The sequence below is a fragment of the Natator depressus genome, chromosome 5 (assembly GCF_965152275.1).
Source record: "Natator depressus isolate rNatDep1 chromosome 5, rNatDep2.hap1, whole genome shotgun sequence".
Taxonomy (NCBI): Eukaryota; Metazoa; Chordata; order Testudines; family Cheloniidae; genus Natator; species Natator depressus.
The window spans coordinates 16,405,028-16,425,333 of NC_134238.1; the positions used below are offsets into that span (position 1 = coordinate 16,405,028).

The 20,306-nt window shown below is 42.2% G+C and overlaps 1 protein-coding gene across 3 annotated transcripts in view; it reads left to right on the forward strand.

Moving 5' to 3' along the window:
• The window catches only part of MAPK4 (mitogen-activated protein kinase 4), a 147,751-nt gene extending 132,983 nt beyond the window's left edge, over positions 1-14,768 (forward strand). For all 3 annotated transcript variants that reach the window (XM_074952361.1, XM_074952362.1, XM_074952363.1), the window contains 3 exons: positions 5,819-5,980; positions 8,948-9,149; positions 12,753-14,768. In XM_074952361.1, the coding sequence (XP_074808462.1) occupies positions 5,819-5,980; positions 8,948-9,149; positions 12,753-13,440 (1,052 nt within the window). In that variant the 3' untranslated portion in view covers positions 13,441-14,768. The remainder of the gene's footprint in view (positions 1-5,818; positions 5,981-8,947; positions 9,150-12,752) is intronic.
• The last annotated feature ends 5,538 nt before the right edge of the window (positions 14,769-20,306 follow it).

The following is a 20,306-nucleotide window of genomic DNA, read 5'->3' on the forward strand; positions in this document are numbered from 1 at the left end:
ATACCCATTTCTAGGGCACAGCGTATCCTCCCACCTGCATGCCATTCCCATTGCACCTGCTGGTTTCTGGGGGTGGAGGCATGGTGCCATCTACCCACTGGTCCTCCTCCCTGCCCCTTTTGCACTCTGTGTGCCCCCCCCCAAAAGAAGGTCCAGAAGAGTCACTGCTCTCCCCTAACCTCAGGGTTTGTAATGCTGCCAGGCCCTGTCCCCTCCTTCCCCAAACACCCACAGAAGGGGCAGGCACCATGTGCACTGAGTGTGTATTGCCCTCTTCCAGATGGATTGTCCGGCATGTTTAAGTGTCTGTGACAGTGGGCCAGAATCTGATCTGATTTACACTGCTGTAAATCTGCACTGATTCCATTGACTGGGAGTGGGAGTTACTCTGGATTTACACAGGGTAACTGACAGTGGAATTTGACCCTGTGTTTTCCTCTAGTGATTGATGCTCACAGGGTAAGCACTGATGCTACTGATTTCAGTGGTAGCCGTGTTAGTCTGTATCAGCAAAAAAATCGAGGAGTCCTTGTGGCACCTTAGAGACTAACAAATTTATTTGGGCATAATCCTTTCATGTATTTATACCTGCTCCTGTATCTTTTACTTCATACATCTGATGAAGTGGGTTTTAGCTCACGAACGCTTATGCCCAAATAAATTTGTTAGTCTCTAAGGTGCCACAAGGACTCCTCATTTTTTTTAATGATGCTACTGTAACTGATAGACTTTCTCCTGTGACTGAAATGGAAGATGCCCGTTTGTTTTGGAGCTGCAAGACCTAGTTTCTATCACTGAGGCTGCAGTTTGGTAGTTCAGCTGGCGATTATGGTGTCTGCTGTTTGTTGTCATGGGTTCCTTACATTATGTCTCAGAGAGGTGATCGCCCCCTCTAAATGATGTCTCTGTCTAGCTTCCCTGGTTAATAAAGGCACGTAATTTCAGCTACTAAAATAATAATGAAAGTAGATGTGAGTTTGACTTTGATAGCAGTGTTAATAATTTAGAACAAACACTGATGAGATTCCATCAAACTCTCCTGCAGTAGCCACATTCTTGGCTGGATCGTTCTATCTCACTTGGCCATCGCTAGCAGCATGGTCAGAACTGCTGGCCTGTAAATATTTCACAGATAAATGCTCATTACTCTTGCTGTAGCTCTACAGCCCACGGTTTACTGGCAAAGCAGGTTGGGAAAAAATCATTCAACCTTCAAGGAACTTCATGGTACAAAAATCCCCTCTTGTTGATCAGCTATAGATATCCAGCTGATCTTAGCCGATCGGCTTAGCACTGGTGACGGGATGTTTATAAGCAGAGATTCAGGCAGACAGAAAGCTGATAGTACAGCTCGGTATTTATGCAGTGCCACTTCTTGGTACACATGAGAAAGTGAAAACCATCATGGGAACTCTTGGTCCAAATTCAGTCTTCGATAAAGAATAGAATTAACAGTTAAAATATTGACTTCGCCCCAGACTTGCTCTGTTAAGAGCTGATGTCTCAGTGAACTCTGGGTCCATTCTAACTCCTCCACCATTTATTTCTTTCCACTGATCGATAATCACCCTTGAATGGAAATTTAGTAATATCTGGACAAATACGTCGTTTGCTAAATCTCAGGATTTTTAGCAGTGGAGAAATTTACCAGTATTAAAAGAGGTATCTTTGACAGTTCTATTGATGCATGGCAACCATTTAATTTAGGTCCCAGTCCTGCAAAATTTTGCACATGTCCTTAACTTTATGCATGGTGAGTAGTCTAAGAGCAGGTCTACATTACAAAATTAAGTCAACCTAAGTTACGTCAACTTACAGCCACTGCAGTAATTAAATCGCTTTTGCATGTCCGCACTATGCTCCTTGTATCGGTGAGGTGCATCCTCCCCAGGAGCACTTGCATCAATTTAACTGTCAGTGTGGGGCATTGTGGGACAGCTTTTGAAGGCAGCAACAGTCAATGTCAGCAACGTAGTTCTTCAGTGACGCTGCATCGACCTAACTACATCGGCCTAAGCACTACGCCTCTCGCGGCGGTGGAGTTATTAAGTAGGTGTAGTGGGCAAGTGATTTCAGTGGGAGCTGCATTTTAGGCTAGATGCTTACAGAGTTAGGTTGATGTAAGCTGCCTTTTGTCATACATTTTACCCATGGAGAACATCTGAAAACTGCTTGTATTGATAAACTTCTCTTGGCAGTACTAATCCTTGCGTGTGCTGTCTGTGAAGCTTTAATACATCTGTTTGTTTTCTTTATAGAAATTCTCACTGTGTCAGTCTTTTCTTATGTCTGCCTGTGCATGCTTCAAGAAAAAGAATATTTTAGTCCCATCTCCAAGCACCAAAACTGGCCTTTATCTGCTTCTAAGCAGCTAGATAGATTGCTGTTAGAAAACTGAAATTGTTGAGCTCAGCTGAGAAGGAATGGTGAAACCACAGCTGAATGTTAGTCTCTAGAGCCAGGTAATTTATAATGAGGACTTATCTGAAAAATTCAGTCTCTTTTTCTGGTCACAGACTATCATGAGCTGATCTTGGTTCCTTTGAATTTATTATGTGATAGCATTTTTTTAAACATTGCTGATTGTTTGAAAACAGTTCACTTCTCTCTGGATGGTGGCTATTTGTTGTTCCAGCTGTGTTGCTTTACTGCAAACTGTCAGATAAGTCACATGATGGCGTTTCTGGTCCCTGCTCGAATGAGTGCTCAAGTATTTCTAGAGCAAATACTTATGCACGCAAAATTCCCTTTCATGTGTCTGAGTATTCTTGGCCTCTGAAATTCACTTTCGCAAACATTTATGCCAGGAAAACTCTGCTGTGCTGCAGGTTTGTGAGAAATGAACATGAAGGGAATGTGAACATGGTCAAAGCAAAAATGCGATTTTACAGTGACTGAAATTTTTTCCACTATTATCCTATGAAATATTATTTTTATTGTGTTAGCATCTAGGGGACACCAATCCTAGACCATTGTGCTAGGCACTGTACAAACACAAACAGAACAAAAAGACAGTCCCTGCTCAGAGGAGCTTACACTCTAAGCATAACACAAGAGACAACAAATGGATATAACAGACGGGGGAACACTGAGACAAATATCCTAGCTGTCATAGAGGCCAGGTGTGGACTGGGCTAGTCATTTCAGATAATGCACCAGCAGTGGGATAGTGTAAAGACAACAGCCACCTGGAGGTAAACCAGACATTCTTCAGATTATAATACTGGAGAGGTCACCCATATATTTTAGAGGATCATTAAAGATTTCACAGCACTTTTTGTAAGAGTAGGAGCGTTGGCCCTCGGCCTTACCGAAATCTCACTGGTGGCTAGTGTAGTAACAACCTCCTCCACCGCCTGCAGTTTCAGTTGCGTGCAGTTGATTCTTTATCACCCACTCTAAACTATCATATAGTCTAGCTGTGCCTTGCTAAACAGAACAGGTTTTTCTCTGGTGGGAGGCGTGATTTGTCCAGTATATCTGTTTAAATAAGAGGCCTGTTCTTCGGAGCACCCAGAAAACCCACTGAGGACCTTTGGAATTTGGACCACTTTTATTTAAGTTCCTAAGTACAGATTTGGAGCCTAACCTTAGGCAGAGTCTGGAGTCATGCAGCCCTTAAGTGCTACTGCTATAGAAATAAATAATCATAGGATGTCACCTTTAACTATACTCAGGAAAAAGAACAGCAGTACTTGTGGCACCTTAGAGACTAACAAATTTATTTGAGCATAAGCTTTTGTGAGCTACAGCTCACTTCATTGGATGCAGGAAAACACCAGTGCGAAAAGCCCATGTGAGGCCAAAATGTTGGCTAAAAGCCTGGGTCTGCAAATGCTAAAAGGATTTTTTAATACCTGGCTGTTTGAGTGATTTCTGGAAAAGACAGGCGGGGAGTTCAGGCAGAGCTATAGGTTTACTGGGCGTGCTCATTGCTGGTTTCTGAGCAGCTACCAGCCTGCAGCTGACACATAGCCACACCGTGATGGAGTGCGTCAGGAGTACGTTTGTTCCTTTGCGTGAGAATTTAAAAGGAGGCAAGGGGGACATTTAATTAGCAAAGATTCTGCAAGGCTGCCAAATCAGAGACATAACATGGCAACTGGGTACGGTCCAAGGGGCCGGGCCGGCTCTAGGTTTTTGCCACCCCAAGCAAAAAATTTGCCGCCCCAAGCTCCGAGAGCGCAACTGCCCAAGGGAAAAGAAAAGGGTGGCTGGAACGTGCCTCCCCCAAGCACGTGCTGGCTTTCCTGGTGCATAAAGCCAGTCCTGCCAATGGGACTGCAAAGGCCACTTGTCCTTTTGGTACTGTGGACCAGTCTCCCCCACCACCCCCTGCCCTGGTTCCTATGGAGCATTTCGGGGCTCTGCACTAGATACCATTTGCCAATGATAGAGGCTGCATCAGGGTATAAAATCAGCCCTGCCTCATTTCCTTTCTGTCCTGATGTCATAGCTGAGTCACTGCAAGAGCTCGGGGACCGCCCCTCTCAGCCTGGGCACGCACCATACTCTTTGGGGTGACCTGGAGGGAGCAGCCCTTACACTTGGGGAAGCACAGGGACTGCAGCAGGTACAATGTGGGAGCACAAGAGCTGGAGCTTCTTGCCTCTTGTCCTGCCTGTGCAGTGAGTAATCTGGCCCCGTGTTTGTAAATCACTGGGTAAAGCCACCCTGCCCGTAAACGTATTTCTTAGCAAGAATCAGTTTCCTATCCACCGATCTCCAGAACTGAAGCTTTAAATCAGGAGTTTTTTCCAAACAACTCAGCCCCACTCCCCAGTTCCAGACCTGGGCAAGCCTGAAGGAACAGAGGAAGCACGGCACCCCACAGTGGGCACCCTAGGCATCCCAGTGTGAAACCCCACAGGTCATTATGCTGCCTCCTCTAGGGATTTGCCTGGCATAGCAATGTGATATGGGGTGTGATTTTTGTGTGTGTGATGTTTCTATGTCATCCAGAAGCCCTAGTGTAGACACATATCTGCACTACTGTGCTGTAAATGGTATAGTTTATTTCTGATATAAGCTATACTGGCAAAAGGACTTTTTTGCCCATATAAACTGCATCTCCATGAGGAAGGTTGGCTGGCATAGCTATGCTGACAGCCTTTTCCAGAGTAGACCTGGCCTGCATCATTGGCCCATCCTCTTCAAGGACAAAAGTGAGGTGCCAAAGCCAAGTTTGACCACTCTTGTTTTGTTTAGTGGATGTAGAGCTTATGGAAGGTGCCAAGTCAATGGGTCAGGGGAGTGAAGTCCTCCTCTGTTTAACTATTCAATGGTCACAGCACAGACAGTAGCAGTGTAAGCTTCTCTTGCAATGCCCACTAGTTGCCATAACATTGACCTGGAGAGCTCCCATCTCGAAGGGGGAAATTCCACCTCTATGTCCATTCAGTCTGGGCCATCGGACTGAAACTCCCAATTAAGTCACCAGTAACAACATCACAAGTATCAAGGAAGTGAAACCTCAGCAACTGAATGGGGAAGGGATATTTATTACAGCTGATTAGAACTGGTGGTAATAAAAACAAGCCATAGGGAAGAAAGCTTTAGTTGAAGGTTCAACATCTTGATCCCTTTAACTAAGGTCCGAGAACGCTCTCCTCCCACATTTCTGCTCCTACAAGGATACTTTTAGGGGGGAAATACGCAATTCAAGACTTTATATTCTTGATTTTCCTAAGATTAAAAAAAGAAGTGGAAAAAATCCTCTGTCTTCAAAAACTCCAAACCAAAACCACAACAACATAGAGGCACCCAACAATGAAAAAAAATCTCACCAGCACTGAAAGCCTGTTGTTTGCTCATATAGGGAATCATGAGCTGGAACAGATGCAGCTCATTCTGGAGACGATCCCCGTTGTCCATGAAGAGGACAAAGAGGAGCTGCTCAAAGTGATGCCAACTTTCATCAACAGCACCTGGGAAGTGAAGAAACCTTTACGCAAGCTGCTTCCGGAATTGAACGGCGAAGGTACCGTAGCTTTAAGTCACATTTTGATCAGGTTTCTCTCATCCTCCCGATTTTAAGACCAGATCTCCCCCCAGTGGGCTATACAAGAGGAACCATCCCCCAAGTTCAAACACAACACCACAGGAGAGCTGCTGGAGACCTGCTCTCTCCAGGAAGAATTCCTTTCACGATTCATCTTGCCCCAGCCACCCCCTCAGCAGCTAGGCCCTGTGGCATTTCCCAGGCCACTAGGCTCCCAGCCCCATCCTAAGGAAGGAATCACATCAGGGCATGGGGAAATGTCATAAGTTAATGCTACCTGGATCAGTGTTATGCTGGGGAATTGCTCCAGGTTTGTGGGCAATGATATTGAGAAGGGCGGCTGGCATGCATCATGCCACACTTCCCCCATCTCCCTGTGGATCACACACAGAGACTTTCCAGAGTCCAGGGGAGATGGGGATCATCTCACAGAACTGGCACTCTCTCACCTTTCCCTTGTGCCTCAGCCCAAATCACTTTGTTCCTCCCCACTCCTGCTCAGGGGAAGGGAGAAGTGTGTAAGGTCCTAAAGGAGACGTTTTACTTTAATAGTCTGGCTACAAGGCAGCAGTGCGGTACTTTAAGAGTGGGCACCTTGCCTTTCAGAGGTGTAACACTATCAAAGTATGACACGTTGCCCTCTATAGCCTGGTGAATGCTCTTTTGGCTGCATTCATATGTGTCTGTTCTGGAGTTGTTATTAATGTACTGACCCAGAATTTATCCCCAAGTTGGGATAATTTTCTTGTTTCCCTTCTTCTTGGACAAATACACATGTGCACAGTGAGAGAATAATTCCTTTCATCCATGTAGATCTGAGATCCCTGACACGCCCCTACAGTATCCCAAGGCAGGACTTTTTCCAAACTCCTGGCTGTTTTTTGTTTGTTTGTTTGTTTGTTTGTGGGATTGGGGCAGAAAGTGTATTTACCTTCAAGACTTTCTGCCTGGAATGACTGGTAGCACTTCAATCGCTTCCAGCACAATTGTTCCCTTCTGTGGTCTAGGGGCCAACTAAAACTGACTTCTGTCTCTGTGCCTGAGTGCTGCAAGCAACGAGCCTTTGGACCAGGGCTTGAGCATTTCATTGGTACTCTCCAGCAGCTTTTTAATTAGTCAGGGGTGGCAGGACAATTTCAAGAGCATTGGCAGGGAGCAGATGCCAAGGCTGCCTCTCTGCTTCCGAATACCAAGTCATGGGCTCTGCATTCATCTTTGTGCTGTTCCCAGACATGGTGAAAAACCAGGGAACTCCCTAGGCTCTTATTTGAAATCCATGGTTGGCCAAGCCTGCTCAGGTGCTGCCATGTGGCAGTGTATTTTCTCTGTTCTCTTTGCTCTGAATCCTGGGCTGTCAGTGTGGTTGACATTCCATATGCAAGATCTACAAGGAAAAATTGCTTTCATGTGGGTAAAGAGTCAAACCAGAGACCTACGCATGTAGATCAGTGTGGCTCTTAATTAGAGTAGCCCATTATTGGTCCTTATCAACGGTGATACCCATCAGCTCTCATTAGCTGAAGTCTCGGTCAGGTTCCAGACATTAAGTACTGAAGGAATTTATTTCCTCTCATGATTTGTGGAAAGGAATGTCACTTGCCATCCTTAAATAATTTACTGAAGTTTTCTTGCCCAAATGACTTGAACTCTGAGTGAATTGTTTCACCATGATCCTTGTTGCAAACCAATGACCTTGATTCCTTCATAATTAATTAATGCAAACAGTAAAATCATCCAGTGAGAGACAACCAGGTATTGGTTAATATTTACGCACAGGTATAACAGGTATCACCCTTCCTTCCTCTTAACTGTTAACTGTTAACTCTTCCTGTGAGCACACAAAGAAGACCCCAGATCAGTTTCTTTCCAGATGAATTGGGATATTTACCAGTATTGTTACAGGTACAGTAAGTTAATATTTCCAGGACTTAGGGTTAAAAACATGATCTGACAGAAAAAATAACATACACCTCTATTTTTATTATCTGAATTTAAGGCCATGGCCTGAGATGCATCCCAGTAAACCAAATGTCCTTAACAACAGGAGCTGACGTTTTCACATACCTTATGCAAAGGAAGCATAAACAGATAGAAAAATCATTGGTGTTTAAATAGTATTTCGTATGCACTTTAATTGCACTATAGCTGCTCCTACATCACATGTGTTTGTGTACATTGAAAGCATCACATTGTACTGTATTTTCTGAAACAAATTTTATGCACATAGAATTATTTAAACATTAATGGGCAGAATTATTTCATAGCCTTGATTACACCAGGCACTTTAAAAATAGCACTTTAAATTTAATTCCACCTCAAATGCACATTCAAACATTTAACAATCAGTTTACAGCTGTCCCTGTTTCCGGCTATGAGGTGAGTCCATAAAATGGATTTGAAAGCATGAAAGTACCGGTCACACATCCAAATTAAGCAGCTATCCCTATTAGCCATGTCCCTACTCTGAGACACTGAATGATTTATAGAATCACCTATAAGGAGTCCCATTGATTTCTGTGGGAGCTGGAGTGGGAAGTTAGTATTCCACAATAACATTTTAGCCCCTTATCCTTCAATTGGATCAGTGCTCATGTACAAGGACCTGCCTGCTGGATCAAAGCCTTGACTCTACAATCTCTCTTGGAGATGTCGATCTATCTCTGCCATACCCTCTGTTTTGTTAAAAGAACTAAAAACTGTAAGCTAAAAACTGTTCCAATGCATGCCCATAACTCCCAATGAGGATAAGATCGGTACATATGCATCCAGAACAAATATGCCTCTGTGTTAGATGTACATAGGACTTAACCTTTAATTCTGTTCTTATTTTAATGATGATTAACATCAAACAGATGGGTCTCTGTGGATTCAGGAGCCTGTTTCTCTGTTAATAAAATCAGTTTTGCTTTTGAGGAATTAATGAACCTGTTTCTCTGTGGTACACAGCTATTGATTTTCTGGAGAAGATCCTGACATTTAACCCCAGGGATCGATTAACTGCAGAGATGGGTTTGCAGCATCCTTACATGAGCCCATATTCCTGCCCTGAAGATGAACCAATTTCTCAGCATCCATTCCGGATTGAGGATGAGATTGATGATATTTTACTGATGGAAGCCAACCAGAGCCAGATGTCCAACTGGGACAGGTGCAGTATCCGTGGCTTAACAGGCTAGGCAGTCATGAACTCCTTACTCAGGCAAAACCCATTGACTTCATTTGGAATTTCTCTGATCCATTCTTATATGAATCAGTAATACATGCTCTAAAACCAGGAAGGACACCGATCTTTTATTATCCAACTGATCATTCTAACACAAATCTGGTCCCACTAAAGTCAGTGAGAATTTTGTCATTGATTTCCAGTGGGACCAAGTTTTCACTGTGCATGTAAATTATTGGGCTGTATTTTTCTCTGTTACATGAGTGGAATTACATTGATTTCAGCTGAGTTGCATCTGTTTAAATGAGAAGAATTTGGCTCTTTTTCTCTATTTTCTATTTCTTGATCCAAATGCTATAATACTAATTCTGGTACCCTTTGAGACCATTAAAGGTCTGATTAAGAATACTATATCTGCCACCTTTCAAGCTGCATCAGGCCACAGATACTGGGTCTGTTGTAGCCTGACTTAGCCAATGGAGAAGCTGAAAGGCTGATTTGCTGCAGAACTCCTAAAATAGCAACAAGCCCCCAGTTCTGCAGGTATGAAATGTGGCACTCTCCCCATCTATGCTTTGCATCTCACAGTGATTGGGACACTCCACCCCGCCTCCTAGGGCTGGGCTGTGCAGTCTAACTGAGTTACTGTAGCTCTATGGCTAGCATAAACCTCCCTTGTTGCCACAAATGGATGGAAGGAAGGGATGGATAAGTTTGGGCCTGGCAAAGGGACCATGTTTTTAAGAAACTAAAAATTTTCCTGGGAATAAGGTTCCTCCCAATTCATTTACCAAGCACAGAGGACCATGTATATTAAGGGCACATGAGCCCCAGAAGTCCCCAGTTCAATCCTGCCCACCGACATCCGGGGTCTGTCGGTGTTACAAGTGGGGGGTCATCCGGGATTTCAACTGGGAAGTCTCTGAAGCTCAGGATGTGCGTCCGCAGCTAGGGGAAGTATGTAACCCACACACCTCCTGGGCGTGGTGTTCTGTCCCATCTAGTGGCACCGAGACCACTTAGAGAGAGAGATAAAATGAGTCTGCTTAACAGCCAGCTGGCTTTTAGCTCATGTGGTAGAGGCTCAGTCACTAAGCTCCAGAGGCCCCAGGTTCGATCCTGCCAACCGGGGTTTGTCAGCGTTACAGTAGCAGTTCCTGATACGGTGACTGCAGCTTTGCAAAGTAGTGCTGTTAAGCTGCTGAGTGTCTCAAAGATTAATGATCTCTTCATGGCGTTTCATAGACACGCTTTCTCCAGGAGTAAAAGTTTGTCAAGGTGAATGATGTCTCAATCCTTTGGCTATTATTAACCCTTTTATATTTTGAAAAAAGAAAAGGAGTGCTTATGGCACCTTAGAGACTAACCAATTTATTTGAGCATGAGCTTTCGTGAGCTACAGCTCACTTCATCGGATGCATACTGTGGAAACTGCAGAAGATCTTTTTATACACACAAAGCATGAAAAAATGGGTGTTTACCACTACAAAAGGTTTTCTCTCCCCCCACCCCACTCTCCTGCTGGTAATAGCTTATCTAAAGTGATCACTCTCCTTACAATGTGTATGATAATCAAGTTGGGTCATTTCCAGCACAAATCCAGGTTTTCTCCCCCCCCCACCCCACCCCACACACACAAACCCACTCTCCTGTTGGTAATAGCTTATCTAAAGTGATCACTCTCCTTACAATGTGTCACTAACATGGCTGTTACTCTGAAACCTTTATATTTTGAGGATATGAAAGTTATCCAAGTGGGGCTCCGACTTGTAAGCCATCACCGATGTGATTTCCTCCTGAATCATAATTTTCCTTCCATTCCTGTCCTGGGGGAAATAGAAGAAGATGAGATGAACAAGACAATTGAATGAATGACAAGGTTCTTTCGAAATGTCATCTTGTCTCAAAAAGGCATTTGCTTATGAGACAGCAGCTGGTTCAATACCCTCTTTCATTGTTTCTGCTGTTTAAAACCTGCTACTAGTTTCGACTTATGATGCTTTGGACTGAAAACAAATAAGATGTATTTGTTCTTAAAATATGGACAAGTGACACACCAGGAGGATAGCTTTATTGTGCCCAGGAAGCTGGTGTTTTATTACATCAGTGATTTTTACTTGGTAACGGTGTAATTTGAAAGCTGGCACTAAAAAGCCAACTCTTGCCTAGAGTTTCCACGCAGTGCTATCTGCCATACTGCAGGTTCTCAATATACATTGAATAGGAAATCACTGCGGTGTATCAGCGACTACTTTGTGGCAATTCTTGGCAAATGATGACTTTTAATGACAGAGGCTATGAATTGTGAGGAGGTGGAGGGAATGAGAAGGTAAATTTATGTTTCGGTTTTAACTCATTCCTTCCCAGGGAGCCTGGTTGGCTCAGAGGATTTTTACTGCGCTCTGGAACCTTTGAAATCCAGGCTACAGGTTCAAATCCACAGCAGGTGGATAGTGACTAAGAACTGTTACCACCTGATACAGTTCAGCAGCCTACGTGAAATGAATGTGGTTGTCTTGGTTCCATTCCCAGTGAACAGATGTCCTTTATCACAAAAAACATTTGCTAACTGGCAGCTCTGTTGGCAGTCTAAGCAGAGAGGTCAAGGACAGAATAGACCAGAGAGACCTAACTCTACTCACATCCCGACAACTGCTCCTTCCAGGTGTCATCTCAGGTTGAGCGTCAAGTCTCCAGAACTGTCAATTCACCACATTTCACCATCACTAAAAAATAATTTTAAAAATCCGTCCTGTTCAACACTATTTATATCCCTGTCTGAGTGAACAAGCATCTGGGGGCAAACAAGCCAAATTAAGTAAAGAGTAATTTTGAGAGCCTCGTGATTCTGCTTTCAATGTAAACCTGCATACCCTGGATCCTTGTCAGTTATGGTCAGTGAAGCAGTAAATCAATATCTCAAGGTCAGTTTGTCACACTTTTATCCCTTTGCTTTTATAGTTCCTGGTATGACACATTAAAGCAGTGGCTTTGACTGTTCTCCCAGCTGCCTGGAGATCTTTGGTATAGGGCAGTAAATTTTAGAGCACAAGGCAAGATTTTCAAAAGTCATTAGTGATATTTGGGCCCAACAGGGGACACCTTAAAGGAATCTGATTTTCAGAAAAACAAGTCTTTTTAAGGTGTTTCTAGGTAGATCCGCAAAGTTCACTTAATGTTGGCCCAAGAATCTAATGTTCTAGGGAGAGAGAATATGTCTAGTGGTTAGATGAAGGGACTGGAAATTTAGTCTACTAGTTTCTATTCCCATCTTTGCCCCTGCTTGCATGTATAACCTTGGGCAAATCACTTAAACTCTCAGCCTTTAACACATAGGTAACATGTATTTATTTCACAATAGCTTTTGAAGGTATAATTAATTACTCTTTGTAAAACACATTGCAATCAATGGGAGTTAGATGCCTAATTACCTTTGAAGATCTGGGCCCTTGAAATTTTTGGATAAAAGGTACTTTAGCATAGGAAAGGTAAAAGCAGCAGCAGCAGTGGGAACATCTATTTAAACACTCCTCCTACTTACAAACAAAGCCAACAATTTTCCATCTAATCGCAGAATGTCTTTCCCAGGTATCATGTAAGTCTCTCTTCTGATTTGGAGTGGCGACATGACAAATACCATGACATAGAGGAGGTACAACGGGACCCACGAGCAGGATCCGACTCCATTGCTGAAGAAGCACAAGTTGATCCACGCAAATATTCTCAAAGCAGCTCAGAGAGATTCTTGGAGCAATCACATTCCTCAATGGACCGAATGTTTGATGCTGATTATGGGAAATCATGTGATTACAAAGTGGGGTCACCTTCCTACTTGGACAAACTGCTATGGAGAGACAATAAGCCCCATCACTACTCAGAGCCCAAACTTATCTTAGACTTGTCGCACTGGAAAACAGCAACTATAGCACCCACTGCAGAGTTATCACTGGAAGAAGAACCATCCAACCTCTTTCTAGAGATAGCTCAGTGGGTTAAGAGCACACAGTCAGGGCTTGAATGCCCTAGTCCTCTTCCAGAGCTTCAAGAACAGAGTCTGCCGTCATCTCCTCACCATCCTCATAAAGAATCTAAGGATGTAAACAGTGAAACAGACCCTCAGTTTGACTTGGATGTCTTCATCTCTCGGGCGCTGAAACTTTGCACGAAACCCGAGGATCTCCCAGACAATAAGCTCAATGATATAAATGGGGCTTGTATTTCAGAACACCCTAATGAGATTGTACAAACAGAGGTGTTTCAGAAAGAGAGGTGGTAAAGAAACAATGTCTGATATTCACTGCTAATCTCTTTGTAAGTCTTTGATAATGCATCAGTTACCCTAGAGTGAACAGTAATTAAGGTTTGATCTGTCATTGAACATGTCAGTTTCTTACAGTATAATGAAAGCCTTTTTATTAAAAGGTGAGCACAAACCAGAAACCCCTTTTGATGCCTCAGAAATACACTTAAAGGAGTCAAGAGGTGTGAATGAAATATTGAGTTTCTTATGCTGCCTTAACAATCTTGCCTTGTAACTTCTGGGACCTATTTGGTACTTCAATGTACAATGGAGAGATGACTGTACAAGTTTACAAACAGAAGTTGAATCAACTTCCTTTTTTATATATAGCATCTTAAAGGAAAAAGGATGAAGGGGAGTCCCTTCATTATGGTCAGACACTCCCCTGGTTTGACAGGTTCTTAACACGTTGAACCAAAGGACTTCTTTCATGAACTCATCTGAGTATTGTCTGTACAAAAAGGAGTAATGTAAGGGTATCTCTTTCCATAATTAGTCCTATGTCCACCTTTGACCAAATTCTGCCTTTAATCAGGAAATAGAGGTTGGAAGAATGTAACTAAGGACAGAATTTGGCCATCAGGACAGAAAATGAGGCTGCAAGAATATTAATGGAGAAAGAATCTGACCCATGGTATATGGGTCATTTTGGTTTTCTCATTGGGAGAGAGAATTTTCACTAATAAGCACATTCTTCTAATCTGGTTCTTCACATAAACAAGTCTTTCCTTCTGCAGTCTAGATGTGGATCTGAAGTCTGCCATTTTTAGAAGACCCAGCACCATAACTATGGGTGGATGAAATAAATAAACATAATGCAGCAAAACTTATCTTAAGCAACTGCTCAAAGGACCAGCAAGTCCTGGCAGTGTGGTCTGCAAGGGAGGAGAGAATTGGAAATTAGGGAGTACTGAGTTATGATCCTGGGTCTTCCACTTACTTGCTATGTAGCCTTAGGCAAGTCACTTAATGTCTCCATTACAAATTTTCCATCTGCAAAATAGGTATAATAATACCTTGCTCACACAGATGTTGGATGGGTAAATTAGCTGCAGTTTGTACAGTGCTTTGAGCAGCCACAGTACTATATAAGTGCTAAGTATTGTTACATCATTTTTCTAACAGAAATTGGTGGTCTTTGGCTAAAATCTGAACAAAATTGTACTGGAAACGTTTAAGATACGTTCAAGTGGTCACTTAAACCAATGGTTTGGCTGTTGGAGATGGTCCTCTGTGCAGGCTGTACAACAGGGACCAGCAAGGAAAGGTGATCCCCTTACTGGTGGCATTAGATTCTTACACTGTGTATATATATATATATATATATATATATATATATATATATATATATAGTTCTTATACTCTGTGTGTGTATGTATATGTATATATATAATGTGTATATATGAAATATATACACGTCAGTTATGAAGAAATATTCCGATCTTTCCAAGGCCCTTTGCTTTCAGCTTCCTTGGAAGGTAACTACGTCAATAGAAAAACAATACTGCTTTGTAAATAACTATAACCACAACTGATCTATTGTAGGTTCTGTTTTCATCCACACTTCTGAGCACCTTAATAACTAATCAGCTAACTAGAATCTGTAAATTGAATAAATGTTATATACTTATATTTAATCAGCCGGATCAAATTTTAAAAAATGGAAAACATGTAAATAGTAAGTGTTTAAAAAATATATGTATTATTCCTGTCATCCTGCCATTTTGTTTTCCAGCACGATGGCATTACTTTTATTTGTAAAAGATAAACTACTGAAGGTTCATATGTCACATTACCTATTATTTTTACCCTTTTGAAAAATGATCTGTTAAATATTGTGAGATGTGAAGGGAAATCTTATGAGGATTGGCTGAAAGACTAACTAATGCAGCATTTAATACTACTAACCAACATTTCTAGTATTGGTGGAATTAGGATTTAGGGACAGGTTCGGCTTTATGACAACTTGTGCTAGGTGTTCAAGAGCTGAATCACTTGCTTGTTTCTTACTGTTAAGAATTTACTGTACTTAAGCTGCTTTAAATATTGTTACTCCAGTTGCTTAGTAGCCCAGTTCAGGCTGCCAACTGAACAGATTGCCGTGCAGGGGAAAACCCAGTTCAGTAGAGGTAAAAGGCACCTAGTATGCAATGAAAGTGACTACCTAAACGTACAGCAGAGAGAAGGGCTATGCCCTGGTTCCTAGAGTTGAATGTTTGGGTGCCCTACTTTTAGATGTCAACACATTGTCCTGGAAGGAGAAATGAGGGAGGGACAGGAAGAGATCATTTAAAGTGTGTTAAAAATTATTAATATACCGCAACAGAAGCTCAGCACATTTATTCATGATGAGCCCAATTCAGACTGAGAAAGTGGATGTGTCTCCAGTCGAGCTGCTCCTGTTTATGCCAGGTGAATTTGGCCCAGTGAGCTTCTGACTTGTCACCCTTGTTCACAGTTTATCAGTACACCCTTCAGCAAGTCATTAGGTCCTGAAACATTATTCATAGCACCACAACATTTGTGGTATCCATATCCCACCTCACTAGCTGCCAGGAAAGAGTATATAATATGTGTGAATATAAACCCTGCATGGGTTTATATTATAAGAGTGACTATAAATATATAAGAGTGAATATAAACCCTGCATGGGCTCAGTCCTGCAGTGGGCTGAGTATCCTCAGTTGAAGTCAGGAGTTGAGCGTGCCCAATATCTAGCAGGACATGCACAAACCTTGCAGCTGGGGGCCGAAATGAGAGGAAAGCTTTTGGGACACAACAGAGTGAGTAAGATTTTAGGATCAAACAAGTAGTGCGGGAAGTGACTTTTAACACTGTATATTGATAAAATAAGCAAACATTTACTTCTGTTCTGTTAAACATCAATATTTACTGGCCTGAGAAGTCAATATTGATCAAACAATGTCAGTATTTCCCCTGAGGGACAATAAATCTTCAAGTTCGCTGAAACAAGAAGCCATTTTATATTTGTTGCTACATATAATCTGAATGTCTTCATCAGAAATATCTGGGACTCTCTTCATTGTGGTGAAGAATGTCAAAAGCGGATCAGTTTTTCCTTTGGAACTAGCATTCTAATGGGGAGATGAAGTTTGAGGGTCAGAAATAGAAACCTCAAAGAAATAAATAACAGATTTTCATGGAACTCAGTGCAGCTACTCAGGATTTTCCATTTTGATTTGTGATCTGATCAGTTAACCTTGTTCTAAATGTCAGTATTATCAACCTGTAAGGAGGTAAACAATGGAAATGTTGCTAACTTGTCACATGATTGTTTTCAGCCAATGACACACCAGGTTTTTTTCTCCTGTATGTAACGATAATAAAATTTAAGGTCTGATTCTTCCCTGCTTGGCAGTGTTCCATCATTTTTTCTTTTTGTGATATGGAGTGAGATATAACTGAAAACAGAACGTGGTTCTAAATTCATTCAGTAAATTATCATGAATACTTCTTGAAGTTTTAAAAGGAGGCAACTTGGGTATTTTCTACTGGATGTAATCTAACCAAACTTCTCATTTTACTTAAGGTTGCATTTCATCCATAGTTTAATGATGGATAATCACTGAGCTGTTTCAGAGGGGTAGCCGTGTTAGTCTGTATTAATAAAAACAAGGAGGAGTCTTTGTGGCACCTGAGAGACTAACACATTTATTTGGGCATAAGCTTTCGTGGGCTAAAACCCACTTCATCAGATGCATGGAGTGAAACATACAGCAAGCAGAATATATTTTATAGCACATGAAAAAATGGGAGTTGCCTTACCAAGTGGGGAGTCAGTGCTAACGAGCCAATTCAATTAAGATGGACCCCCCACTTGGTAAGGCAACTCCCATCTTTTCATGTGCTATAATATATATCAGAGTTGGGACAAACTACGGCCTGCAGGCCACATCCAGCCCACAGGACCCTTCCCTCTGGCTCCCGAGCTCCTGCCAGGGAGCGGGGTCAGGACAGGCTTGTGGAGGAGCCAGCCCAACTCCCTGGCAGCATGGTGGGTGGGGCAGAGGCTAGTCCCTGGCCCCTCCCTCCCTGCCTCCCTCACAGTCACATTTCCCCAGTACCTGGGCAGCGTGGCTGCAGCTTCAGCTATAGCGCAGCCAGACCTGGTGCTCCAGGGCGCTGTCAGGGGGCAGGGAGCAGGGGGGCAGGGAGGAGCCGGGAGGTTGCAGGGTTTGCCCGCCTCTGATATATATTCTGCTTACTGTATTTTTCACTCCATGCATCTGATGAAGTGGGTTTTAGCCCATGAAAGCTTATGCCCAAATAAATTTGTTAGTCTCTAAGGCGCCACAAAGACTCCTTGTTGTTTTCACTGAGCTGCGACATTCATGCCGCTCTTGATATTACCAGTGGTGCTTCTGACTTTTTATTTGTTGGGGTTTTTTTGGTCATTCATGCTACTCAGTCTAATGAAAGAGTCGTTCTGATTCACAGACATGCACTTAGGTTATTTTGTGTTCTATAGAGCAGTTGTTGCAAAAGAATACAATGTATCAGCTTAATGGTCAGGCCCACAGCGAAGTGACCTATTTGGAGGAATAGTTTATCTGACTATTTTAGACCTTTTTTCTATTCACAAATAGGTACTGTAGTGATTTGTACAAATATGCTCTTTTCATCATTGTTTGAATCATTTTTGTGAAAGCATTTTACACTATAGGTTATTGGCACAATCAGCGTTACCGTTATTAATTATTCATAATGGGTGATTGGCCACCTAAATCACATCGTATTGGTTCAGTCTCCTGATTGGGTGACATAGACTTTACAATTTATAAATTACTTCTACTTCTATCTGAAATGATATTTATGGTGAAAATAATTTTGTGAACATTTAGTTTTTCATTTAAAAGAATAAGCAGCATTGCTACTCCCTGGATGTCCAAGAGCCAAAACCTGAGGCCTAACTCTGTTCTGATCTCCTGTGCATTACAGCCTTGTGTATCCAAAAGTTGCAGGGAATATCTGAAATCTTTAGAAAAATTGACTTTTCACTGTAGGAGGGTAACTCACTACCCATCTAGAGAATGGCTGTTCAATCAGGTCCTTACCTCCAGAATGGATGCTAACAATCTCAGATCTCTGTAAATACTGTACCAGAATCCTGCAGTCTTCCCCAGTACTATTCATGATCTACTTTCAAATATTTAACCTGTAGGAATTCCCTTTTTGTTGCAGTTCTGTTTAAAGAGTCTTGGCCCCATCGCAGAACTGCATTAAATGGTTTATTCTAGAGCTAACATTGAAGTTATGCAAAAGATTTACATAAACCCTACTTTTTAATATGATTATGTGGGCACCCTAATAGCTGTTTCGTATACAAGCCACTATGGAGCCCTTGAACAGAGCTATGGCTAGCGGTATTATAAAGAGGGTTGTTGGAGATCAGATGATTGGTGATGATTTATAATGTCTATTTTCATCTAAGACAAATCTATATTTGAGCAACTTCAAAGCAACAGAACCTTTTGGAAGCTACAATAGGAATACTGTACAATGCTGCATACACGCAGTGACACATGGTGCTTGGGCCCTTGGAGAAGGAATGTGGGGATGTCCAGTGCAGCTGGGACTGATTACCTGCTGCCCAGTTGAGTTCAACGGAAGGCACCTGGGCCTTATAAAAGAGGGAATGGTGGCAAAGCGAAGTGACCGAGAATTAGAAGACTCTAGGAGTGAGTATGAGATACCAGGAAGAAAAGACTTCAGCCAGGTAGGGCTGAGAGTGGCCTGCCGAAATCAGGGAAGAACCAAAAAGGGAAGAAGCCCCAGGAGTGAGTTTGTTTTCAAATTCTATAAATAAATTTGACCTAGAAGGGGAATGTTTTAAGGACTCTGCGCTGGTGGAGTTTATTTAAGGAGTCCTAAAGAGGGTAAACTGAGGCAGGATGCTTACAGAGCAAGCTCTGGCCATGAGGGAGTGCTCAGGAAGTGGCTGCCTGTAACTACAATTAATGACTTGATCTAGGTTTTTCTGTTGATTGTAATGGGAGCTTGAGAGGGCACCAATATACCACGTGGTGTTTATTCATATAAAATTCTCTCTCATTTTCAAAGGGACAGTTTGATTTTTTTTGAGACAATACAAAATTCTGGTGAATCTAGTAATCTCAAACTGCAGGCATCTTAAATTGTGTGAAGACGGTGTCCACAAAATTACATTAATTACATTCTGGAAACTAAAGGAGGACTTGTGGCACCTTAGAGACTAACAAATTTATTTGAGCATGCTCAGGGGTCACATGCTCAAATAAATTTGTTAGTCTCTAAGGTGCCACAAGTCCTCCTTTTCTTTTTGCGGATACAGACTAACACAGCTGCTACTCTGAATTCTGGAAACTGTGGTTGGTGGAATCACTATTTATAATATTCACTTTGTTAAACTGAAAGACTAGAATTTTATTATTCAAATAAGCAAAAATTGTCTGAAAAGACCCTTTCTTGCTCGAGCTTATCCATTATGGCAGGCCAGGCTGGTCTAAAGGGATCCTCGAATGGTTGTGTGTGACTCTGGTTAAGCCTGCATTGAAAATAAGGATGACTTTTTAGTAAATCTGCATAAATTGTTATGCTTTGGACAGATTCCCTGTAAGAACAACTTTGAGAGATGTCACTTTAATACCTCATTGTTGCTCCAGTGAAGAGCTGCACCCAGAAAATTTCACTGTGAACACCATGGTTCAAAGCATGCTTTGAAGAGTCTTTCTTCTATTTTCTAAACTGCCTCAGAAGTTACTAAATGACCCCATTGCGTAGTGCCTGAGTGTTCTGACTTTAGCCAGAAAAGGGCAGGATTACCCACACATTTGATAATATAA